At 41.3% G+C, this 27,146-nt stretch overlaps 1 protein-coding gene across 3 annotated transcripts in view; it reads left to right on the forward strand.

Moving 5' to 3' along the window:
• Nucleotides 1–26,870, forward strand: part of GPRIN2 (G protein regulated inducer of neurite outgrowth 2) — a 34,844-nt gene extending 7,974 nt beyond the window's left edge. Inside the window, exons 1-2 of one of the 3 annotated variants that reach the window (XM_027649419.1) lie at nt 7,131–7,186; nt 22,488–26,870. In XM_027649419.1, the coding sequence (XP_027505220.1) occupies nt 22,504–24,309 (1,806 nt within the window). In that variant the 5' untranslated portion in view covers nt 7,131–7,186; nt 22,488–22,503 and the 3' untranslated portion in view covers nt 24,310–26,870. Of the gene's footprint in view, nt 1–7,130; nt 7,187–19,280; nt 19,530–22,487 lie in introns of those variants that run through there. The other 2 variants (XM_027649417.1, XM_027649418.1) reach the window with 2 other exon arrangements.
• The last annotated feature ends 276 nt before the right edge of the window (nt 26,871–27,146 follow it).

Here is a 27,146-nt window from a genome sequence, read left to right on the forward strand (position 1 = left end):
TCAGAAATGGTGCTCCGAGGCTGCAGTACTTTTCTCTTGTGCAGTGTTTTCCTTTGTGCTTTCCCCAGCTTCTCAGTGATACCATCTCCTCATTTTACATCAGAGAATTGAGGCATCAAAGTTCAAATCTTTATTTAGATGCTTAGCTCCCATTAAGTAGAACAAACTGTCTCTACAGAGGCTTTGTTCATAACCCTAAGCCCTGGGCACCAGTTAATTTATCAAACAGACTTCAATACTTTGTTGTCCAAAAACCAAATAATTTTTCTAAATTACATCATTGGCAAAACTAAACCAAAGAGGTTTAGTAATACATGAATGTAGTTGTGAAAAGAGGTCAGATCCAAATTTGCAAGAGTGACTTGGTGGAGAAATCACGTAGGACAGGATTATTGGTGACTTCTGGAAGTGTGGGTTTTGTAGTGTTTTTTCTTTTTCTGGGAGCAGGCCCTGGAAGTCCTCCCTGTTTATGTGATCCTGACTTGCTTCCTTTCCAGTTGAGAGTACCAGAACAGATGGAAGACTAGCAATCAAATTCAGGGCGAAGCTAAACGTGATTAATTTCTCAAAAAGGCCAAAGCCCTTATTGCATGAAAGGCAGCTTAAAGCTACCCCAAAACTGGCTTGAAAGGTTGGGGGGTTTGGTGCAATTATTTATTGCTTTTTGCTGATGGATATAATCAATTGTAGAGATCAGAGGAGTCATTCTGGTGGTTGTGCATGGGAGGAAGTGACATCAGGGAAAAGAGAAATGAGAGCAGAGTGTCCATGGATAGTCCCTTGATTTAAGATGAGATGTAAGGTTTCATCTAATGACATCTTTGGCTTATAGCAAAGCATGCTTAAAAAAGGGACCTTGTTTGTATTGTCCATAATCAGCTTTTGTACTATTTGTTTGATAACAAAAAAAAAAAAAAGAAGTGCTGTAAAGAGATTTGCGAAGTCTTTGAAATATATGAGATTTTTTATATCACTGGGCTGCCTCGCTAAGTGCCAAGGCAAAATAAAGGCAAAAGAACTGGTCTGCTTTGTTGAGAAAGCTGCTCATAAATCCAAGATGAAAAAGAAAGGAGATGACAGAGCTCAAAGGACCAGTTTTCGCAGGTCTAAAAATTCTGACAGCTTTCAAAAAGATTAATTCTGCAAAGAAGAGTACTACATCTATGTTGCTCCTTGAAAAAAGTCTTGTCAGTAGTATTCCAACATTATTCCCAATGAAGATAAATGCAGATGACCTGGCAAATTTCGTGGTGACTTTATGAGATAAACACATAAAAATCATCTTCCTTTTCACAGAAAAACAGAATTGCAGAATAGAGGCTTATTCGTAGACCTCACCTGCTATAATTGGGCTGTCTAACCAGAATGTCTCTTCTCACAGGCACAAGAAGCAGAACTTGTCATGCTGCTGGTTGGATATAAACACTCTACATAGTGTTTATGTAGATCTATATATAGAGAGAGTGTTCATAGACGAATTAAGTCAATAGACAATTTAGAGGGATAGCCCATAGCCTGAGGGAATATTTGTGTATATATCAAAAAAACAGAAAAGGTGGTGGTGATTAATTGGAATGTGTTTGAAAGTGTGAGACCTGGGCTTGATGTAGGTGGTATGGGATAAAGGGTGGCTATTTTCCTGGTTTAAGCTCCTGACTATGGACAGGTAGGAGCAGCCTCATATTCACAACCTCTGCTCCTCGTGGGCACTTAAACCACCTCAATATCTGTTGAACCACAGCAGGGCATAAACAATCCACAAGGTTCTTGGTTTATGTGTTGATGATAACTTTAGTCTCCAAGTGATAGAGGAGCCAATGAGGAGAGGTGCTGTGCTGGACCGTGTCCTCACCTACAAGGAGGAGCTGTTGAGGAACATGTAGCTCCAGGGCAGCCTTGGCTGCAGTGACCATGAAATGGTGGAGTTCAAGATCCTTAGGGCAGTGAAAAGGGTGCACAGCAAACTCACTACCCTGGACTTCAGGAGAGCAGACTTTGGCCTCGTCAGGGATCTGCTTGGTAGAATGCCATGGGATAAAGCCCTGGAGGGAAGAGAGTCCCAAGAAAGCTGGTTAATATTCAAGGATCACCTCCTCCAAGCTCAGAAGTGATGCATCCCAACAAAGAGGAAGTTGGGCAAAAAGGCCAGGAGGCCTGCATGTATGAGCAAAGAGATCCTGGACAAACTCAAACACAGAAAGGAAGCCAAGAGTTATCCTGAGAGGAAATTATCCAGCCATCCGGGGATCAGGATAGGAAAGCTAAAGCCCTGATAGAATTTGACCTGGCCAGGGATGTCAAATGCAACAAGGAAAGCTTATAAAGGTACATGAGTGATAAAAGAAAGCTTAGGAAAAATATGGACCCTCTTCAGGAGGAAATGGGAGACCTGGTTACCCAGGATATGGATATTTAGGATATTATAGATATACAGGATATTTTCTAGGATATGGGTTAGGGTGAGGCACTCTATGACCTTTTTGCCTCAGTCTCTACTGGAAAGTGCTCCAGCCAAACTGCCCAAGTCACTGAGGGCAACACACACACACACAACCCCTCACATATTCACACTCTGCCTTGGCACTAGTGCTTATCTAACCCTGCAGTGTAAGGTTTTCACTCTGGGAAGTGTACTGGGAAGTCTGAGAATTTGAGAAGAGCTCATTTTCTGAAATAACTCCTGTAGAGGGGAAGATAAGCTAGAGCTGCAGATATTTTTAAGAAGTTAAGCATTTATATATGTGGCATTGCTTTCTTAAGTAGAACATTAACACGTGATGAAGTGGATTCTATCTGTAAGTTATCTTTGAATTACATGCTCTTGTGTGTTTATCTAAAATTTTAATGTGAAGTGATTGTGATAATGCTTATCTGACAATTGCTTTCTTTATAAAATTCTATGTTAGAAATAATTGTGTTTTTTATGTCAAATGGAAGGTGATGGTCAGTTTTATGTTTCTAAACAACCTCAGATGCATTTCACTTGCCTCAAGTGGTATGTGAAAACACTTGCTATGCCAACTCCTTTACTGGACTGATATTTTAGGTATCTGAGCATGAGCAAAACCTGAAAAGCTGGCACTGCAAACAGAATGCCAATTTCAATAGGGGGCAAGCAGTATCTAGAGTGGAGAGCTTCTGAGTGGTTACAGGCATAGTAGAAGTTAAATTTGCCTATGGTGCATTAGTTATTATCTTGAAGGCTCTCTCAGATTGTGCTAAAGGGCTGTTATTCTTCAGAAACACTCAAAAATACTTTACAATGGAGATATCCAAGACCTGATCCAAATTGGCTGTGGCAGATGACATTCAGGCAAATGAGCAGTGTTACCCACAAGACAGCATATTGGTCCTGGAGGGCTGTGTTATTGTTGTAGACTAGAGCATATTCCAGAAGTGCATTAAGCTAAAATCTGCCGGGTTGCAGGTGCGGTTTCACTGGTTTAAGTGGCTTTGAATCAACAAACAGCAAATATCACCCTTCAGGGATTGCTTGCAGAGCCCCCAGACAGAGATACAAACAAATTGCAAGCAGTGTTTGTGTGAGCTCCAGCACAGAAAGGTACTTCCAGCAGGACACTGCCACCCCGGGCACTTGAACTGCCTCCCCAAAGAGAGTTCTGCCAGGAGCAGAGCTCAGGAGGTTCAAGGCTGATGCAGGAATCCAGCAAGCACAGTCTGGGCAAGTCCCAGTCACCCACCTGGCATGGAAAAGTTGCTACAAATGACAGCAGATCAGACAGTGTAAGAAAAGACTGTGGGGTTATAGATGGGAAGGGATGAGAGAAGGGCTTCAATACAAGTTTTTAGGTCTCATGGAGGAACCAAGCAACGAGGATGATTTTCCTGCCCCATATCCTGTTCTGAGGAGGGGTATCTGGCCAGTGTGGTTAGTGAATTTTAGGTTAGATGAAGGGCTTCTGGATTAGGACTAGGCTTCTCCTCTCTTGAATATGGAAGCCCTGGCTGCCTGGGTGGAGGCTGGGTTGACAAAAGCTGGCCTGCAGGTCCAACAGCTCTGCCCAGTGGTGTCCTCCTTCAGCAGGCAAGCAGAGCTGACTGCCATTCCTCAAATGAGGTGACTCAAAGTCATGGGGCTGGTGGCTTGCTTTCTGCCAGTCTTCAAGCACCCAAATCAGTAAATAGTAGTTTTGAAAGCTCTTTTTCATGCCTGGGCACAGGACTTTGTTTCATGCACTTAAACACATTCTCACGTCTAAACCCTGGGTGGAGTTCTCAGGGAAACATGAATACTAGTCAGGATGAGCCACAGTGGCAGAACTCTTCTGCAAACATCCTCTTTAAAAACTATGTTTTTCTTTTCCCCAGAAGAAATTTGTCAGCATTGTCCGGATTTAAACTAATGGATCTGTAGGCTACTGACTTCTCAGTTTCATTTAACTGTCTTTTTTTTTTTTTTTTTTTTAAGAAAGAGAATAAACTCTCAAAATTGGAACTTGAGGTGTTTTTACAACTTTTCTCATCAAATGTAGAATGAAAAAGCTGTATGCCAGTTGCATCATTATGAATGCCCAGATGTGTAACCTGTTGAGGTAAAAGTTGGTCACCAGTACCTTTCAGTAAGCACATTTTGATGATTTTAAAGAAAATAGTCAACCTTGCTGGACATACCAAACCCAGGCAAAGAGAGCTGTGCAAATTCCTCCCGTAGAGGGTTTAAAGGAAAACCTGAGTGCAATATTATCCTCACAATGTACCTTTTATATGTGCTTGGGACATCATTTAGGCAACTTGAGACAAGTCTGGGAGATGAATTTGAGCAGAAGGGTCATACTGAGTTGTTCTGCAGCTGGCCACTGGCACCCATGGAACGATGTTGGAGTAGCTACGAGTGCCAGGGGTGTGTCATCATGTCAGCCAAAGGTCTTTTGCTGGGATAAGAAAGGAAGCAAATGCTGTAGAGTTGTGCTCTCCCTGCAGCACCACTGCAGTCTTAGGCCATGGGGTGGGGAGAGTCACCTTGGTGTGATCCTGGGCCACCAGGAATGCTGATAAGAGTGTGCTGGAAGGGACAGGTTCAAGGAACTTCTGTTTCCAGCCTGGCAGGAAGGATGTCAAGGTCAGCACAAACAGCTGACTTGTAGTGCCTACTGTGCTTCATTGCTGTAGTAAACATGGCAGCCAGAGAGCTGCTGCTGACCCATGCATGGTCTTAACCCCTGAAATGTTTCCTGACCTGTAGCCCAAGGGAGTAATTGCTCAGTGAGGCTGTGGGGATGTGCATCTTAGGAACAAAGCCTGGAAGCACGTAGGAAATTACTGTTTTTGCAGCCCATTCTGAAGACTCAGGGAGAAATCTCACATTCCTAAAAGCATCAGAGAGGGGGTCTTGATCCCCCTCTCTCAGCTGAGGTAGGCCTGATAGACAGGTACTGGGTGAAGGCTTAGGAACAGAGTGAGAACTACTCTAAGTGGTTTACAAGAAAGGTAATAACTCCTTCCTGAACAGAAAGAAAGAGAATTTGAAAGGGCTATTTTCTGATATTTTGGCATCCTTCTCCTTAACCCATTAGAGATCCAACCAACCTGCCTTGTGTGAAGCTTTAAATGGAGGGGAATAGGCCAGAAAGAAATTAAACAACTCGCAATGCAGAGACAAGGAGTGGTGCTTGGGAAAGGACTGAGTGTAGCATTTCGTAAAGGTGAGGGAAAGAGGAGATTCTCTACAAAAACAGGCCACCATGGCTGGAGACAAGACTCCTCTGGTCACATCTGTCCTTGACGTTCCCTGATGCACCACAGGCCACACCTGTCAGCTGTGTCCTCGAGACAGGATATTGCTGCTGGGGTAGGATATTCCTGCTGGGGCAGGATAGGCCAGGGGATGCTTCATAGCAGCACCCAGGGGACCCTGCCTGTGCCCTGGAATGAGCCCCTGTGTCAGCTGAGTGTGAGGACAAGGTGCTGCCTTCACATTTGTGTGCAGGGAGGACCAGACTGACCACAGCCTCCTGCAGGCTGGAGATCCCCCTGGGCTGCACTAGCACGGTGGTGCAGGTGGCCACAGGTAAGTAGGTGAGCATCTGTGAGCCCAGAAATTCCTGCACCAGGCAGGGAAGGAGGGAGGGCACGACTGGGAGCACAGCTGCCAAGGCAGGAGACTTGCAGGAGGGCAGCCGAGGGCACAGCTGCAAACACCCTGGTGAGTGTGCTGACACATACTTTTTTAAAAAGTCACTTTGGTTCAACTAAGATTTGTCTTATTAAGTGGAAACAGGTTCTGGAAAATGACTTGCAATAGAAAATGTGTTCTAAGTTGTGTCCCGTGCGTGGCAAACTAGATAACTGTCAGTAGCATACTGTTTTTTTCCATTTCCCCCTGCTCAGCGCAAACAATCTCACTCTTTTCAATCCGTTGGTACATCCTTGTTCCCAGTCCATGCCTACACAACTGATGCATTCTGGGCTTGGGGTTTGATTTAGTTTTTTTTTCCAATTGCCCCATATTACTAGAAGCAGTGGGTGTTTCCTACTGGTGATTTCACCTTTACTTGAAGGTAGAAATTGTAGGCATACAGAATGCCTTGGCCCTTGAGCCAGTTCCTTTGTATATCTTTTATAATTTTCCTTTAACCCTTCTAATTTTATTCCTCCCCCACTGCTCCTCCTCTTCCTGCCCCTTTTTGCCTCCCCTCCCTGTGCTTCCCTGGCGGCATTGCCGCCTCTGCACAGGCCCAGTTTCTCTAATCAGATGAAGCAGCAGGATTATCTCTCTCCCTCCCTCCTAGGCTCCATTTTATTTCCTCTCCAGCCAAGGGGGGAGCCAGGAAGGGATGCCACATCTAGGCAGAGGGAACCCCATCTCCCAGTCTCCTGCCTTTGAAGCTCTCTAACAATCCCACCTCCTTCCCCTTATCATATGCTCACCTTAGTGTCAACAGCATCAGGCGGATCAAGGAAAGGAAATCTGAACTCTTTTGGCTTTTGTTCTCCTCAGATTTCTGAGCATCTATTTTTAAATACCCTCCAAGTAACTTGGACAGGGAAGCTGGATGTGCAATCTCTGAGTAGGGGGAAGGTAAGGACCACAGAAGTCATGTATTGCCCGTTCTCTCGTCTCCCGTAAGGACACCGAGTCCTCCCTGTTCTGCCAGCAGGTCTTTGAGAGTAACAAAGCAGATGAGGGGAAGGGAGAGGAGCTGCACAGAGACAGACCCAGGCTTCTGTAAGTGCTATGTTGGCAGCAGGGGGTTGATAGCTGGACTGAAAAGCCCAGGAAATGGTAGTTTCTCTTTTTCTAAAATGATGGGAGCTATGGCTCTGAGCTTTAATTGAATTTAATGTATTTCTGCAGAAGGAATTTTTTTTGGTGCTGATGTCTTTCACTTACGTGTATGTGTTTGTCCTTTAGTAAGTGTTTCTAGAATATGCTTGTCACTGTTTCTCTGGGGGAGAAAAACCCCCATAATCTTGTTCATCTTATTCCTCTGCACACCTGCAAGTTTATGAAGATGCTGTTTGATTATCCTTTGTGTGTATGTCAGGGTTTTGATACTAAAAATAAGAGAAAAGAGTAAATTGTATTATTTTAAATTACTACCTTTTAGTACTAATCTGCCAGAGAATTGTTTACCTTGGTTTTTTATACCATGTATACCACATGTTTTTTAAATTCCTAAGAAGTTAATATCCAATACTAGAGAAAACCTGAGGAATATTTCAGTGGTTTCTGCATATCAGCTCTGTTTTACAGTCTTGCTTCCTAGATAAATGTTCAACTGCTATTTAGAATGGCAAAGAAAAATTTTCTCCTAAACCAAAACATGTCTCTTCCATTGTGAAAGATTCGATTTGGTTTGGCCTTTTACTGTCACTAGAGGAAATGTTTTAAATCAGAATCCTTTGTAGAAGGGTGTTTTGTGCATATATTGTGGTTTACAACCTCCCATGATTAAAAGCAAGAATCTGTGCTGATGCACTTCTAGTTTTTAGGGCAAGATGTTTAAAAGGGAGGGGGAACAAGCAGTTATTTCTGTTTAGAGAACTCAAAGCATGAAAGGTGACTGGAGAGACAGCCATGAGATAAATATATTTTGTAAGATGTCGATCTCTGTGTGTAAATAAGATGGACCACACAGAGATCAAAATCTACCTCTTTTCCATTGACTCAAGCTTCAAAGTCATCATCTCGTACAAAAATATCAGTGATTTCCTTGCACCAAGACGATTAAAATTTGCAGGTAGTTGTTTGCATGTTTAAGGTCAAGCATATGTCTGAATGCTTGCAGGATGTAGATTGTAGTAAGATCCGAGTTCAAAGACCTCTGCATGGAGTCTCTGTGTAAAAGAATTAGATTTAGGGAAGGTTTCGTTTATGAGGGTGGGTTAGATGAGGACTTTTTGTTTTCATATTGTGACTCAGTAACTCTGTAAAACATTTCTCAAGTTATAGGGTTTTGTTGATTTTTACAATCCAGACCTTTTATCTTAACTGTACTCTAGAGAAAGCTGCAATTGCCATTTAATTGCTCTGACAGTTATCTAAGACTGCATAAACAAGAGCAGTAAACTGCATATGGCCTTGTGGTATCTGAGCTGGTTTATAATACCAAATATCATAAATTCTCATTAGATAACCGTATCAAATCCATATTTTTCCTGCCATAGTAAACTATGCGTATTCACTTTGCACTTGAAAAATCAAAGTGTCTGAGGGAGGGTAGAATAGGTGAAAGCTATTATTGATGATCATTATAGTTCTGAAGTTTAATTTTCTTTCTGTTAAGGGTAATAAGAAAGGGTAAATTGGAGGCAGCATTAAAACACTCTGAGAGCAGAGGAATTTTAACAGTGAGATAATGTTACATCTCAGTGCAGGTGGGTTAGTTCTGAGCAGAACAGCAATAAAATCCTGTTTCTTCCTCAGCAACTCCTCTGGAGATTAAAGAGCCTGAATTATCCATTGCTTTCCCCTGGAGTTAATGTTTTTAAATGAGGATGGAGTGTACTTCACTGGTCCCTTGTATTTGGATATTGCAAGCTGTTATCCAATTTGCAGGAGAATGAAGCCTAGGAATTATGCTTTCAAAGGCTAAGGACTAGACAGAGAGCTGTTAATTGAATTTTTTGTATAAGTACTTTTTCCAATTAATTAGGAAAAATATAGCTTTTTTTTGTTACTGTATGCCATAGTTTTACTGTTGCAAGTGACCCTCAAGTCACTGGGCAATTCTCTTACTTCCTAAAGGAAACAAATCTTTGGCAGGTGTGTGTGATATTTCATTACTTGTAGCCCCAAACCATTCTGGCCCAAGAGCAACAGTACAGCAAGAATCATAGGCCACAAATGATGTTACACTTTACCGTCTTTGTCAGCCATGAACTCTTTGGGGGTTTTTTTTGGTGTTTTTGGTTTGTTTGTTTGTGTTTGGGGGTTGTTTGTTTGTCTTTGCCATTTCCCATAGCAATGAGCCACACCATAGGGCCTTTTGGTTAATTCTTGCAGCCACATTGCACAGAAATAAGAGGTTTCTAACTGGTGTAAACTGTAAAGCTGTATCAGTGAAAATGCTTCTCTCTGAGCTATTAAAATTCTGAAAGATCTGAATTATCCAAACTCTGAATAGTCTTGTTTGTTTTTTTCTTGGCGGGAGAGTGGGGGTGTTTCAGCGATGTGAGAGAAGTCTTTTCTGTAAAAGCACAATGAGGGGGAGAATGAAAATAAATGTTGGAGTACAGTGGTCAGGAATATCTGCATGAGGGATGCAATGAGAAGGTAGAGAACTAAAAAATACTGCATGAGCTATTCTGTGGTTAAGATAATTTGATGCAATATTTCTAATGGATGCCTTATAACTATTGAATTAATCTATAGCCATGCAGCTGTTAGTTCATATATGTCTCAAGAGCTGTCCCTTAAAGGAGTGCCCTCTGATTCTTTAGTGGTGTGTGGGCAAGAAGGTGGTCTCTTCCATTTAGAAAAGCTGTTAAAGTTTTCAGAATAGAGTTGCACTCAGAGAAATTTTCTGTAGCAACAGGAACCACAAAAAAAAAAAAATCTCTTTGATGCTGCTTAGGTGTATATGCTCTGAGCATGGGAATTGGGTCAGGCCAGCTAAATGAAGTTGACATCAGCCAGGTCTTTGCTAGCTTGGTGCTGAGTGTGAGCATTAAGCATGTGAGCTATAGCCAAGCATCATTCTGCACAAAGAAAAGCATCATAAGAAAGATCATCTTTTGACTGGCCTGTCCCTGTGTGCATCTTTAAAGGTCTATGTCTTCCAAAATTATGGCTTAACTCTCCACGCTGTGGATTTAATACAAAACAGAGAAAGGAGCAGGAGTATTTCTCCATCTGCAGAGTATTTGCTAATTAAGCTTTAGCAAGGGCACACCTTAGTGTGCAAATAAAGGTTAATGGGATTGAGCAGTTGTAAGACCTTCATTTGACTTGCAGAGCTGCACTGTGGTCAACAGTGCAGAAAACAGAACCCAGTTCATCAGAGCTGAATTGGAAGATCAATTCAGCTCAAACTAGGCAAACCTGATATGGAAATTGGAGGGATGATGAATTCACAAAGCCACCTGTTTCATTTGTTTTGGGGTGTTTTTTAGACTTTTAAAATTATTTGGTTCTCAATGGCCTCTAAGATGTAGAAGGGGTGGAGTGTTTTTGTTGCTTTAGTAACATGAAAGGTGCTAACGGATTGGAAAACTTTGGGAGTCACTGCCTCCTTCATATGCATCCCCTTGCCTGTAGAATACAGGGATCACTTTTGTGATCCTTTCCAAAGTCATTCCTTTTTTAACTCGTTTCAGTAAAAGGTGCAGGTTCCACTAATCAATTAAAAGATGGTTTAGTATTGCAAAATGGCTGCACGTTTCAGCTTCTCTTGAGGCTCAGGATGAGAAGCTACATGAAAACTTCTCATTGGCAAGGACAGATAAAAGCACAAAATTATGAAAACAATAAAAAAATATCATTGTATCACTCATTTTTCAAGGGACCTTAGGAACCCATCCGTTCCAATCTCCTGCTCAAAGCAGAGACAGCTATGAGATCAGATCAGATTTCTTAGGGTTATGTCTGCTTGGGCCTTGAATATGGTCAAACCAATGTCTGAAAAGCAAAGAAGTCCTGTAACAGGGACTTTATTTATTATAATCAGTATCTTGTTGCTAGCAGCTAGCACCAGATGCTTAAAGAGTTATCCTCTAGCTGTCCTCGGGATCTTCCTCTATCCAAGTGATGACAGGAGCTGAATTGTCTTGCAGCTCTTGAGTTGTTTCAAATTTATACCTCAAAATTTTGTGTTCCTGACATTATTAAATGTTAAATAAGGAAGTAGAGACTTCTGCAGCTCATTTTGTGATTGAGATTAAACAAAGAGAGGGGAAATTTGCTTCTCTACTTAGAGCAGGGTGTAAATGTTATTTCTAGAGGAAGTTCTTCACATACTTGGATTTGACAAATATTTGCAAGCTTTAGTCTGCTGCTTTGGTCTACTACTTTACTCTGTCTTGGTTTTTTTCTCCTCAAGGTCTCTGGTGGTAAATAAGCCTTGGATAGCCAAGCTCTGATGTTTTTCTTCTTTCCTGAGAAGTCCTGATAGAGTAGAGAGATGCTCCCTTTCATCCCTTTCAGGCATTTTCTGAAAAATATAGATAATAGTTTCCCACATAGGACTGATCAGATCACAGAGGAATTGGTACAGTTGCTTTTTTGAGAGACAGACATTGCACTTCAATATAATACCACTTTTTTAATGACAAAATACCAAATTTGAAATGAAAACTTCTTCTTCCTAGTTCCTCCCACGTTCTTTGTGTGTACTTTTCAAAGCTAGCTCATACTACAATGGCAGCTTTTAGCAATGCTATGAAATACGATTAGATAGTCCTCTTTTTAGTCCTTTTCAATACTCACTTATCCCTTTGGATAGAGATTGCCAGTTCTTTTCCAGCTTAAGGATATACAAAAGACAGCTTGCAGTGTGAACTGACAGCTTAAATTTCTGAGAGAATCTCTTTTTCATGAGAAGTCCATCATAGTAAATAAAAGCTTGCAAGTGAATGTGGCACTGCAGGACAATGTGGTCTGCAGTTGTGACAGTGTTGCTTATAAAGGTTTAATGAAGCTGCTTATAATAACACATTGTTATTTAATATACCATGCATATTATATAGAGAGTATATACACACAGCACCTAATTTGAGAAACTCTGGTAACACTGGGTTTGTGTATTTGAAATCCTTAAGATAACTTATCCTCACTTGATGCTTGAAAGCTGGAGGGGGGAGGGTGCTTCTGAGGCTTGATTAGTGTCTCAGCTTTACTGGTAAGGTGAGCTTTCTGCATGTACAACAAGAATTTCCTGTAGAGATGCTCTGTTTATTTCTTTCAAACCAAGTATTACAAAAGAAGGGCCAGAATACATTATTTTCAATGTCTTATATTTAATATCTTTCATTCTGGGATTTGAGAGCACTCTGCAATTATGAATTAAGCCTTTAAATACCTACATCAGGGGCTTCTGCATCTAATCCCTGAGTCACAGTGAGTAAACTGAGTCACAAAGGGAATGACTTGCTCAAGGTCATACAGTATGTCAGTGGGCACAGACAGAATTAGAAGGCAGTTGTTTCCTCTTTCTAATTACTGAGCAATTGTTATTTATAATCTGGAAGTCAGTTTTCTGTAGGTCTACAATATAAAAGTCAGTCTTTTCCCTGCCACCACTGAGAGTGGCTTCTGGAGTTAGACAGATTGTTGTTTTGAATCTTCCTTTTCTCCAAGGCTTTGTGTATAGTTCACAAACACTCATTTAAATAAAGAATTTAAGGGGATTTTGAGGCCCTTTGTGTGGTGTTCAATCACAGGAAAAAAACAAGGGAACAAGAAATAAAGGTAAATTACTGAGTCTCGCTAGATGAGTTGTCAGGTTTTTCTAGGTAGGAAAGAGATTCAAATATTATGTGTTCAAGAAGAATGAACCGTCTTTGATTGTTTTGGTGGGGCATCTTTCAATCTAAAATACTGTTTTCCTTTACTCTAATGGAGATGTTTTTGCTATTATTATTACTTTTGCTTATTTCCCCATTATTCCTGTTTGATGCCACTATAGGAACTGCCGTCCTTCAATTAATGTTGATATGTGAACATGAAAAGCCACTGTACCTGGGGCTACATCCAGGCAGTGTCTTTAAGGCAGATTTGAGCTAATAACTAGTTATAAAGCTTTTATCTCTGTTGGCACAACACTAGACCAAGTGAGTGAGCTTTTTGGAAAGGCTGGGCATGTTACACAGAGGCTCAAGCTCTGTGCTTTTGGCCACTGCCTTCCAGCCAGCGCAGAGCACACACACACTGACCGTCCATCCACTCACACAGGCTCTGTGACAGAGCTTTAGGTGTCAGAGGTGTGTTCACTTGTCAGGGCAGAGTATTTCATTGCCCTCATGTTCAAAGGTAAATAACTACAGTGCTGAATCCTGTTGTTAAAGCCAGGGTATCCATAGGGCAGGGTGGCTTGGGTGAGTTCATATCTTCCCTCTAACTGTTGCTGTTAAGCTTTCAAGCAAGTAGCAAAAATTATTATTTGAACATTTTCTACTAAAACACATGAATTTACAAGTAAGTGTTCTAATCTTGGAACACTTAGCCAGGTTAGGTGGAGTTTGTTTGACATGCAAACTGCTGGCCTCCTATACAGGTTGCATTAATATCCAGCTGTATTCCCTTGCTCTGAGATTGGAAGCAGGCTGTAAATGAGCTGCTGGGTTTCTGCATGATTTCTAAGCTGCTTCACAGGCAGCTGTGATTCACACAGTTTGCAGGCTTGGGCCTCTGACAGGCAGAGGCTTGCTGAGCAAGCAATGGCCATGTGTTTTTGCAGAGTTCCAGATCAGTGGGTTTGCTTTGGAAGTGGTCTGCTCAGGACTGAGGAGTAGACACAGAAAGAGAGCTTTAAGGAGCACAAGTCTTTCTATACCAGACTGACCCTGTCCTCTCCAAGCTGGTACGTGTGATGGAATACAATTTGATCCTCTGCTGTGAATAGGAAAAGGTTCACTAGTGTCTGTCACTCTGAAATACATCCAGATGTTCATAGATCACTGCAAACATTTTCTGCATTAAAGATTAGTTCCTAAAGAAATTGTGAAATGTTTTTCTCACAGGACTTCTGTACTGCCAGTGGATACCAGTAGCCAGCAATTCTTAGCAGCATAAACCTGGCAGCTGAATTAACAGTTTCATTTTGCTTAATTCTGATCCGCTTAAATCAGAAAGACAATTAAATTAATATACCACTTCTGTAGGCACACACTATTCACTGCAAGCATGATTCTAGGTCAGTGTTGCCTGCTGTCATAATATTTGGGTTTTTTAAAGCCCCAGCTGCTGAAAACAGCTGATCACGTGAGCATATCAGCATATTTCAGTTGTAATTAAAATGTTTTAAGTCTTCTGACTGAAGAGCTGAGCTTTAAAAAAGTGAGCTGTCAAACATTAACAGTGAGCATCCAATATGACTGTACAATATCTCATATTTTAGCTCTGTTGGGTATATTGTAGGGTAATTGCATGCTGAGGCAGATCTATGTGCACATTGGGTGAGAGTAATGTTTTACTTCTAAAATTCTTCTAAAAGAAAAGACCAAAATCCAAGAGATTTTTGAAATTGTTTCTGGGACAGATGATTAAATAAAGGTGGTGAAGAGGATGCATAGTTGCACAGTGATCATGTGGTGGTGTCAGGACTACATCCCAACACATGCTTCCCTTGTGATAGAGTGCGCTTCTGATTTCCCAATGATTTATTTACAGCCCCATGTGAATTGTCCTTCCTGGGAATTCAGCTAAAGATGTCACTGAAATAGTCTCTTTAGGTTCATCCATATCAGGCTCCTCTCTCGTAGCACTCTCACTTTAGCCTTTCTCATTCTTAGAATTCAGAGTTCTCAGCTCTGCTTTCCTGGCTCAGGCTGTACCAGAGCTGTGGGCTCTCCCTGCTGGTTCTTAAAAGAGAATGTTCACCCTCTTGCATGGCTTTTCTTATACTGTTGGAGTAACTGTGGACACAATGGCCCTGTCCTTCTGCACTGAGGTGAATATATTGGAAAATGTTGGAATCTATTCATTTTCTGGTGTGGCAACTCATTTATTATCCCCTGGTGAGGTCACTGGTAACCAGGTTACCCATAGTCCCTTCAGCATTTGGGGGAGGAGGTCTCTGCTTCACTCCTCAGAATGGAGATGGAAAAAGGGGACTCAGGAAAAAGGGGACTCTTTCCTTCTCATCTTGTTACCAATCAATGCAGAGAGATGTCTGTCCAGTGTGCCTTTGCAGTCCTGTGCACTGAGGGTCAGAACTCTTCTGCTCTCATGTTTTCTAGCCTGTCAAATGTACTCCTCTTCCTACAGGGAATTATAGTCCCAGTGACATGAACCACTGTCACCAGTGCTTCTCATGGTGCGGAACTGAAAAACGATCCCATTCATTCCCATTGGTGTGCACTTATCTGTTGTGTCCATCTGATGGCTTTTGTAGGTGCACCAGCCAGTCTGTCCTGGAGATCTGTCTGATGCTTGAAAATATTTAAGATGACCCAAAATATTCACAAAAGGACATTAGCAGATTGAACTGAATAAGTCATAGTACATTTATAATGCTATTCCAAAATGGAAAGCCTACAGGAAGATGATGGATTAAAGGTTAAGTGATTGGAGTCTCAACCTAAGTCTTTATTAATCTAATTGCATTGAAATAGTTGTATTGACAGAATTTAGAGAAAGTCTTTTACGTTCCGTGACGAGGGATACCTTTTACCCTATTGTAACTCCTCTATTTCTTCCTTTCACTTATAATTCACCAAAATAAAATAACAATTAAAAACAACAACAAAACTCCTAATCCCAGACACTTGAACCTCTAAGCTTTTTACCAAGGCTAATCCTGTTTTGCCAGTGCCTTTCAAGTGGTTTGACTCCCCCCACCCAACATAAATGTTAGTGATTACTGCTAATGAACTGTTTCTTTCAGTAGTAGTAGTTAGGGAGAGGCCATCAGAACTCACCATATTAGCATGTCAGTCTTTTTCTGAGTGCAGAACAGATCTTTCTTATCTTGTGGAAATGACTGGTAATTCTCAGTGTGAGCAAGCAGGGACACATTTTTAGACATAACCTTGCTCTTATTTTTTTTGTTTTGGTGGTATAAGTCTCTTCAAAATTAGTACTGCTCTAAAGGAAATCAATATCATATTAGGTGATGTTCCTTTTTATGTCATTTTACCACAGTAAACATGTATCTTAGAAGTTCAGTCATAGATTCCAATAAGGAAGACACATTGCTTAAATACCAGGCCTGAAGAGAACACAGTGTAAATATGCTGTACTGCTTCTGGTACCTGAGGTAATTTGGCTGTTCAGGCAGAAATTTAGGTTTTCCTGTGTGTCAGCAGTGTTCATGGCTACAGCTGCCCCTTAGGTTGTAGTTAAAGTTGTCATTTTAACCATAAACTACTCTTGCCTTTTCAAATGTATAACCATGGTGTTTGTAATAAGATTAAACAGAGTTAAGAACCTACATATAGCAGCCTTCTATTCAAGTAAATCTCCTAAGTTAATTAAAATCACACTACTCTCCTTGTATAAAACATATATGTGTTTGTCTTGGAGTTTGGTGCTATTGCAGAAATTCTGTGTTTGTCTTATGAAGCTGATTATTGCACAGGTTACTGAGGCACAGTGGGGCCAGAATGATGCAAATAAAGGAGCAAATTCAGGGCAAGAACCAAAAATTTACAATTATCATCCAAAAATGTTGGTGTGGATCAAATTGCCAAATATTTTTCCAAATTCCACATTTGCATACTATTGTTCTCACCTCTGAAAATGGCTCTGATCACCACTTTGCAGTCAGATGCTGGTTTTGAAAGCATAAAATGAATTGTTATGAGGAAATTTTTATTTTTTTTAATTGTATAATCAGCAAAGTGAGAACAAGTGAAACAGCCTGCAGTCACTATTATAAGTGTGATTGACTTGTGGGTTGACCATCACAGTTATATAAAGCAAAAATAAACTGTGGAAGTCTTAGAGAAATAAGTCTCTGGCACTGCATGCATATTTCTTGTAAATAGCATTAAATTTCTCTGACTCTTCCCAAATTCTGCAACTAACTTGTATTGTTTAATGTGTTAGGTGATTCATACTGCCTCACTGTCTATTGCTACTGTTAACAGAGTACTAAGCAGGGGTTTATAAAAAAGAGGGAAAATGACTTTTTACATGGGCAGATAGTGATAGGACAAGGTGGAAAGATTTTAAACTAAGAGATGGGAGATTTAAATTAGATTTTAGGAAGAAATTCTTTACTGTGAGGGTGAGGAAGCACTGGAACAGGTTGCCCAGTGAAGTTATGGATGCCCCATCCTCTAGAAGTGTTCAAGGCCAGGTTGGATGGAGCCCTGAGCAACCTGATCCAGTGAGTGGCATCTCTGCCATGGCAGGGAGTTGGAACTAGGTAATCTTTAAGGTCCCTTCCAAACCATTCTGTGATGATTCTATCAAAGAGCATAGTCGCTCTTGCCAAGTTGCAGCATAGATTTTTTCTTGAGTTCTCAAAATCAAGTATCCTGAAAGGATCCAGCAGCTGTGTTACTTCTATGGCATTTTGTAGTTTCTCTGTTTGCTTGTTGGAGGAAATGCAAGCATGGCTGGATTTCTTTTGTTATTAACACATCATCTCATGTCAGTATCCCATGTTACTATCCTCTTTATGAAAACTATGATCTGTTTTGTGGATGTCTCATTTGTCATATCACTATTTTGAAGACTGCCAGTGCAGGGAAGAAAGCAATCACTAATGGATACATAACACAGGAGCTAAATATGATCATACTGAAATACATGGGGTATTATTATTTTACATGAAATCTCGCTTTATATATTGACATGCGTGGAACATAAAAATACTGAAGAATTTTATAATCATCATTAATTTACCAGTGTATGTCTTTCAATTGATAACATACATTATATTTAATATTTTGAGACTAAATTTACTGGTGCATTAAATAGGTCACAACTTTAATCATAAGTCATAGCAAAATACACATTTGTTGCTTTAAAGTAGTTCAGTGGAATTAGTGAAAGCAGCCTAGATCCTCTCATAAGCTATCTGAAGCTAAGCCAAAAATAGTGGATGTTAATTCCATTTCTATCCTAATCCTTTCTCTGCTTGTCTAACAATTTTCTATATATTCACAGCAGAGTATCTGCCTCAAAGTTACTGCTTTCTTGTTTGTCTATTCAGGTGTGGATTTCCTTTGAACTTCAAAATTAGAATCTTTCAGACAAACTCAGAACCTACAACAGGTATTTTTGAATTAAATTCATTTCCTATAAATTATATATTTACTTTTTAAGAAGCAAAGTTAAGCAAAGCAATCTTCTCTACCCAGCATGCACAGAGAAAGCTGGTTTGGGTCTCTAAGTACCCACTAAATCAGCTGTGTCTCTATCCGTGTTTCACATGCTAATCCATTTCTAATTAGCTGATTCACAGAACACAGTGGTGGTGTATGACTGTGACATTAGAGAGGTCCCGTGTTTTGGTGTTGGATTTTGTTGTTGTTGTTTTTTTTTAAAAAGTTTGTCACACAATTCTGGGTGCCTGACCCATCCCCTTGCTGGTAGATGTGTCAGTATGACCATCCAGACACTTCTGCTTCCTTCCTGCTCCTTCTCTGCAGTCACCAGCTGGATGAGCCACCCAGGCCCACGAGGGATGTGCCCCACCTCGGTGTGTGGACACGCAGCGCTGGGCCCCTCCTGTGGGAGGGTTGGACCTACACAGAAGAATTTCTGTGCACCCTGAGCAGCCAGTGCCAGCACTGCACGTGTGGTTTGGGAAGTAGGGGATGGGATTACATGCCATTTCCAAAGACTTGGGAAGAAGGGCGCTGCATGTACAGCTTTGCTCTGGGTTTGTACCATGTGTGAGTTTGTTTTTCTCCAGAGGGGCACAGCCTTCTTTTCACTCCCTGTGCTGACGTTAGTGATTGGTGTGGTTGGATTGATGAATTGATGTCATGAGAGCTAAGCCACTTGAAAAAAAAAAGTCATGGGGATCAGCAAGCTGGTGTTTTTGTGGCACACCTGCAGGCTCACTTGTGCTGCTGTGAAATGCTGAGGCAACATTTGGCTGCAGCAGAGGGGAGGAAAGGCCGGGGCTGCCACAGGTCTGTTCTGCAGCTGTCACTCTCCGTGCAGAGCTCCACGTGCACAAGTCCGGCTCAGGGCCCTGCCTCTGCCAGGTGGACACAATGTGCTGGTTGTGTAAGAGCTCCAGAGTGGGGCAAAGGAGCAGGGAGTGGAGGGGGAAAGCAGTAGGTGGCCTATAAAAGGAGAAATGTTCAGGCTGTTTGGGAAAAGTAACTCCAGATTTCAACATGACAGGAAAGTGCATTATTCTCAAGAAGCTGTTTCATCTTTTCTTGAATGGGGCTTTGTTTCCTTTTTTCCCTATCCTTAACTGTGCCATAAAGTCTCAGGTGAGAAGGTGAGATGTGGTTTTAGTTAACTGGTAATCATTCCCATTGTTTTCAAGGCCCAAATCATAGGATAATTGTTACAGTTGTGCTAGCCTGGAACACTGCTCTATCTGAGCAAGGATGTTTGAATGCTGAGGGTAGTTGCTGGTTTTAATGTCATACATGTACATATGTAATATATGTGGCATTGGCCCACATTTGGTCTTGATTTCACCTGCAGTGGGGCAAAAATAAATTTCTTCAGAGTTCTCTTGGAGGTTTCATTGCCAGCATCACGCTGGATGTTGTTTTCAGTAAGGTCACTATATTTGGACTGTTTAATTTGTCTGAATCTCTTTTGTGTGAGACGATGAATCGGTTTCAAATTGCATCACTTCTTTCAGTTACAGAGGTTTCTGCAGCAATGCTACACAAAGAAAGCAAATAGAGGCCTTGGTCTTTGTGTATATTTACATATTTGAACCTTGTAAACTTTGTAAGAGAAGCCTTCAAAGTTCACTGAGCTGTGTATCATCTGTAAGAGGATATGTTTGAGCCATCCCTTCACCCAAGTCTCAATATTTGTGGCTGAGGATTCCCGTTAGTCAGTGTTGTTTCATCCCGGTGTGTGTGAGAGCCTTTGCAGGTGTTATCTGTTAAAGAGATTAAGTGTAAGGTTCTCACCTTGCAGACAGCTATGCTGTGGTGTTTAATCCTATTGACTCCTCTGAACTCTGTGTGGCAGACTATCCCCATGTGTCTAAGTGGCTGCAGGACAGGTAACGTGCTGGAGGAGGTGAAGCATGTATGACGGACAGGAAACTGCCTTTTTTCCGCATACAGTCCAAATCTGAGCAAGCCCTTTGCTAGACCATATTGCTGCCAATCACAAGTCCCTGCTACACAGCCAGCAGTTGGAAGCTTCCCAAGGAAGTGATTGCAAATATCATTATTTTTTAATGTTGTCATGCTCAATTTAATTTCATTATGGAAAACAGGCAACACAACTGGATTTCAGGTGACGGGAAAATTGCAACCTGTTAGCCTGCCAAAGTTACCAGTAAAACTGGAATTACAAGCACTGATAGCTCCCTGGATCAGCAGTAGAGCTCTTGGTTTGTGGATGGAGCAAAAGGCCTGCTCTTTATCAGTTGTGCTGGTTGGTAGATGACTCTTTGAGCCTGTAAATATCACATTAGAAGGATCACATATTAGAAGCTTCTCACTGAGAGTGTCAAATGTGAGCCCTTGCAGCCACCACGTTCTTGGTGTAATGAGTGAATTTTCCTGTTACATTTGCAGAATGCTCTTGTTCACCACGGGTATGTACCTTTTTTGTTCTGCACATTCATTTTATATTCAGTGATACAGTGCACAATTGTGCAGGTTTCTGTAGGAGACCTGCTTGGAAGGCAGAGTGTACAGAGAACATCTGGGGGAAAGTTGTCTTAAATGAGAAATTGCAGCTTCCACTATACATCTACATAACAAAATATCCAGTAGTACTTGACCTCAAAGAAATGCAAAAATGTTCTAGATTTTCCTGTTCAACAGAATGAGTTCTTCTAGAAAAGAAATACACCTATGTGTGTAGATAGATATAGATACATGAGCATATTAAAATATCCTAGTTATGCAAATATTGCAGCACCTCTGTGACACCAAGGGAATGTGCACAGTCAGTAAGTGGAAGATCTGATTGAATCAGCAAAAATAAGTCACTAAATCTGGTTAGATTCAAAATCTTCAATCACAACTTTTCTTGGTTGTGGCAGTGCTAATGCTAATGTAAGTGTTAACAATATATAGGATCCTACACCCACCAGTAGAAACAAGAAGTGACTGAAAAAAGGACAGAAGAACCACAACACTTTGGTTAAAGATTTTCTTGTTTTGTTTTTACCCTGCTTTCAGTGCAGTGAGTGTGCACCTTCCACAGCCAGCATGAAAACTTGTGGATTCCCAAAGGTGATCCGCCCAAGCAGCCCAAAGCATGTACCCTTAACAGAGTGTGTGCTGAGGTGCAGACTCTCCTTGGGCCTCTATGGTTCCTAGAGGAGTTTCATCTCCAGCCTTTCACTGGATCCCTCTTTGCTACCACCTCCTATGGTGCCAGTGGTCAGCACAAGCTAAAAAGCCCCCTGAGCTGTCACAGTCCAGCTGGGCATCAGTGCCCTGTGCTATTTGTTCTGGGAACACTGGCACTGACTCCACACAGGCCTGGGAGAGCTCATTTCTTTGGTTTTCGTGTCATGTCTCCTGTGCCACAGGTAGCCAAACCAGTTTTGTCCATACCTACAGTTCACTTGTGTGGAGTCTGCGAAAACAGTTGACTAAAATAGTGATCTTCTTGTGAAATGAAATATGAAGAAGCTTGAGTACGGGGAAAAGGGAGGACTTGTTCAGCTGTTAATGGCTTTGGTAATGTTTGAAAGCTCCAGCAATGGCTGGATAAGTTCTGAAATTATGATGTCAAGAGACTAAAAACTGAACATTTCTTTGTTTTGATAATCAGTTAACATTGTTGGCTTAATGAGCACTGTGGCAAAGAGTTATCTTGTTTGAAAATACATCTGTCTTTGCTTAAGTTACATGACATCTCTGCATTCCCAAAAACAGCTCCAGTGAATTCAGGGGAGATGATAGTTGGTAATGTTGGGATTGTTTTTGTTTAAAGGTAGAAACCAAGAAAATTTTTTCCTTTTGTGTTTTGTGAAATGGAAAAAAACCCCAACAAAACAAAAAACAAAACAAAACAAAAAAAACACACCAGAATTTCAATAAAACCTGAATCTAATTTAGGGAAAAACCCTTTGTGGAAACGGACTGGCCTAAGTTCACATAGACTAGAATACTGTGCTTTTTCAAAGATATTTGTGAACTGTGAATAGCAAGAAGCCCAGGCAGAAGGCAATAGAGATTACAGTTTCTGGTACATTTATTTCCTTCTTAAATTGCTTCTTTTTCTTCTCCACCATTTTCTGCAGATCTCTCTTTTTTGCCATGTCGGCTGACAGCCACCAGCTCCACACTCATTCCTACCAGGACTCGCTAAGTTCTATTTATCACAGACTCTTGAATGTCAACAGTCACCCCCTGTCCAAGAGCTCCTCAAATCTGACCTGTATTGGGCAATCAAGTCTAGAGGAAAGGCTAAATAACAAACAAGAGCTGAAGAAAAGCTACAGTAGCACCATCTGCCATACTCTTGAAAACAAGAGTGATGCAAGGAGTGTGCAGAGTCCTGGATGGTCCTCCTCACAGCCTGGGAGGATGGGACTTGGATCAGAGGTCGAAATCATAAGTGACCAGTCAGCCAATGACCGTTCAGAGAGCAGAACTAAGACTACAAACCATTTCCTTATCACTGAACAGCCTTCAGCATCCTGGGAAGTGGGGGATGCTAAGATGTGTGTAAAGAGCAGCACTGCTGAGAATGTTTCTTCAGCCTGTGCTGCTCACCAGCAAAGCATGTGTGAAATGCAAGAATCAAGAGCTGCCCTTCAGAGAAGCCACTCAGACCTAACCTGCAGCTGCAAACAGCAGACTTACATCACTCATATAGAAACCAGCGCCACCCACTCCAGCCTGAGCTCTTCTAGCTGCAGACATGGCCCACCAGGGGCTAGGATATCCTTCCCAACACAGAGGTTTGGACCAGAAACAAATGAAAACACATCTCACTATCAAAACCTTGTGACTCATCTTCCAGTCCTGCCTAGAGACCAACAAGTACCCACAAACACCTTTGACAGTGGCACTATTCCACGTAACACTACTGTTTACACAGATCCTGGAACATTTCACGCTCCTGTTCTAGGACACCACATGCCTGGAAATGGTTTCCCAAACAGGACAATGTTCAATCAAGCCACTGGGATTATCCATGGCGGTCTGAGTTATGGTAGTATTCCGAACTCTGCGTACTCCCCCATGGTGATGGCAGTTCATAACAACTCTGCAGGGCCCTGCAGTATAAGGCAGGATGCCTTGAAGGCAGATGCCACCATCCCTGCCTACTGCCACTCCTTGCCCATCCCATCCATACAGCTCGTTCCGCGGTTGGTGTGCTCTGTTAGTGAGACAGGAAGAGAGCCAGCAGCACCCGGCTATTTTCATTCCTTCTCTGCGTCAGACATTCTGACCTATCCTAAGCTGGTGTCTTCAGTAAGTGAATCGGGCCTGGATGCCAAGAGAGTCCTGAAGTGCTGTAATGTTCCTGGAGAACAACTGCAGCACACTCAGCACTGTGCTCATCAGGAGAGAGCTCCTCCAGAAACCAAGGCTGCCTGCGTTGCCCTCAGCAGCCAGCAAGGTGCAGACATGGTAGTGACAACTAAGGATATGTGGACTATGACCTCTATGAATGATTTAACCAGAGGACTGAAACCACCTCTTGAACGTAGAGATGCCGAGGTACAAACTCTTCCGACCGTGGAATGCAAATCTGTGGCTACAAGCCCAGCAGCTGCAGCAGAAGGTCACCCGCATGTGTTCCCAGAGGTGAACCTGGAGCAAGACTTAGAGGCCCCCAAAACTCCAGTACGTGAAGTGAGGTGGGATGATGAAGGAATGACATGGGAAGTGTATGGAGCATCTGTGGATCCAGAAGTTCTCGGGGTAGCCATTCAAAAACATCTGGAGTTTCAAATAGAACAATTCCAGACAGAGCCTGCTGAGGTGGCTGAGAAAAGTAACGAGGAGGAGCCACCTCCTGAAAAACCGGCGAAAAAAAGGCCTTTCAGGACAGTGATGCATTCCCTGAGATATCCAAGCTGTTGTGCTCGTTCCAGTACTGCAGTGGAGTGAGCACAGCTGTAGGATGCAGGATAGCTGCGCTGCTTTTAAATTGTAAATAAATGCTGACTCTTAATTGATAACACAGTCCACATCAGGATAAGTGGGAGAAGTTCAGTGATCATCGAATATACATCAAAGCAAGGAAAAACCTGTGGTTGGGCCATATAACAGAGAACATAAGCTGGTATCTACATCCTGTCATCCGAATACTGTTGGCTGTATGTAATGTAGCACTGTTTTCTTCTATGTTTGTTTTAAACTGTATTGTAAGGAATGAAACTTCTTTTCTAAATGATGCATCTTTTTAAAATAATGATGATTTTTTCTGTATTTTAATAACTTAGGGCTAGAAAACAAAGTTAGAAAATTATGCTTTCATCAAAGTTCTTAGCTTTCAGTCCTACTCCCTTAAATAGTTTTGGGAGCTTTTGCTGTTAATTTATAATAATGCTGACTATAAGCCCACTTTAACTGTAGAATGACAAACTAGTGTAATGCTCTATGACAAAGAATTGTAATTTTTTCTACATAACTGTGAAGTAATTTCAGTATTACTAGTCTGAACTCTTCCCTCTGCGAGCTCACGTACGTTGGATGCTCCTCCAGCTTTCCAATTAGTTTGTAGTTATGATGAATTACACTATAAATATCCAGAACTGAAGTTTACCAAGCAATTGACACAAATGTACAGTATTACCAAAGATGACTCATGTAATGTGAATTACTTACTGAATACTTGTTTTACAGACATAAAACAGAAGGTATTCAGATTAGTCTGTCACACATCATACCCTACAACTCATAAGCAGTTTTGTTTTGCTTATATTAAAAGTAATTTCCAGTGAGTTCTTTTTATGTGCATCTATCCTGATCAGTGGTTATTTGGCTGTTGCATAAGCCACAGGGGACAGTTTGCATGTAACCTTTGCTCGTCTTGTGTTTCTTCTCTGGTCTGACGTCAAGCGCCTGCTGAAAGTCAGACCTTGTGTCTTCCCCAAAGTACAGCTCTAAGGTTATTTGTTCCGAGTGCCTTGCTCATTTGGGCAGCTTAAAGATTTATTTTCTCCTAAAAACAACTTTGCAAACCATTTCTCAGTGAGAAACCTTTTATGATAGTGTAATGCAGCCGTAGTGCAGGGCCTACTTGAAGTGAAAGGTTTGTTAAGGAAGCTGAGAATACCATTCCCAGTGTCATACGTGGCCTTTGGTCAATGAGCTGTGATGCATTAATTTAATAATATAGAGTGGCTGAAGATCAGATTTTCACTCCTGGACAAAGTGGAATTAAGCAGAGCTGGCTGCTGTGAAATTCACTTTGAGTTCAGGAGGCTTCATTCAGGCCCTGGGACTTTGGCCTCAATGAAGTCTGAGCTCAAAATGAGTTTTATACAAACCAAGTCTGAAACCACTGGAATATGATGCCTTACTCAGGATGTTTCTATAGCTCTGAGCATCCAAGTTTTGATAATGATCCTGGATGTTAAAACTCCTCTTCTTTAAGCTTTAATAGAAGTAAAGAAGTAATGAGTAGCTAAATAAAATCACTCTGCTGTTATTTAGAGTTTAGCTAAACAGTTTCTATATGAACTTATTTTATGGCCCAGAGTATCAAACGCTGATTTCTCCTTTTCTTCAAATATTACACCTTGAGAATTTCAAGCACTATGGTGGTCTAAAACCTTGTATTGTCTATTAGCTTGTCGTTGGGTGTGCAGGAGAATTAAAGATTTGAAGAGTCAAACTAAACCTTTAAAATAGCAAGTGTACCTTGTTCCCATGGCCATCATAATCCATACTTTTAAGCTATTTGACATGTATTCTGTATTCTCTTTCCCACCCCTGCCAGTCCAAGAACCCCTCTAAAATAAAGCCCCCCTGCTCTAGGAAGGTGATAAAATAGGACCGGTATCAACTTGTCAGAAAGTGATAGTTTGCAGAAGGGATTGGAACAATATGGCCAAGTCCCTGGAATCCTTTGGCTGTTGTACTATAAAAACTGGAACAACTCTTGGATTTCATACAGCTCTGGTGGCAATTATTTGTGGTTTGTGCATTGCTGCCACAGTCCTGAACACTGGTCATTCCTGGATGAGAGAAATAAAAAGTAAGGAGAAAGGATACCAATGATTTGCAAGTCCAGAAAAACAGATGCTCACTTATTACAGTCTTTAGGATGATAATTGGAGTTGTTGTTTATAAAAATAGTGTTTATGTTTGAGGATTTCCTGTGCTTTTGCAAAGGTTTAAAGTACAACGTATATTAATGGAGATTTAAGGAAAAAAATACCAACTAAAACACTAATCTGAATATTAGCTGCATGGATAAAATAAGTCTTTTCTCTTGTATGATAGATGCCTCAAAAAAAAAAAGGCAATTTGGATTCACTTTGCATTTGGGTTCAATTTTTAAAAAAAATTAAATGCAGCCACATTGTGTATTAAGTATTCTTTGTTTAAGTGTTACTCTCATAAATGTGAGAACTCTGATTCTGTTTTTTAATGTTTTCTAACTTAGGAAAATCCAAAACCATTGCATTCTATTTTCAAATATGAATAAAGTAGCAGAAAAGCTCATACTGGATTTATAACTGAGTGGGTCAATGCTGAACACAGATGCTTATCGAGCCAAGGTGAAATCAGGGTGTATTATTTTCTTGAGCCCATTTGAAAACCAGTTTGCACTGGATCATGTTGCCTCAGCTCCCCAGCCTGAATGCTGAGGTACCAGTTACAGCTGAGGAAATTGGGATTGCCTTTCCCTGGAATCCTCAGCGAGGGCTGCACTGACACACTGGGTGCTCTAACCATTTTGCCTCAGTACTCCTTGTTTCCCTTAATATATGGGA

The sequence above is a fragment of the Corapipo altera genome, unplaced genomic scaffold (assembly GCF_003945725.1).
Source record: "Corapipo altera isolate COAL_440 unplaced genomic scaffold, ASM394572v1 53, whole genome shotgun sequence".
Classification (NCBI taxonomy): Eukaryota; Metazoa; Chordata; class Aves; order Passeriformes; family Pipridae; genus Corapipo; species Corapipo altera.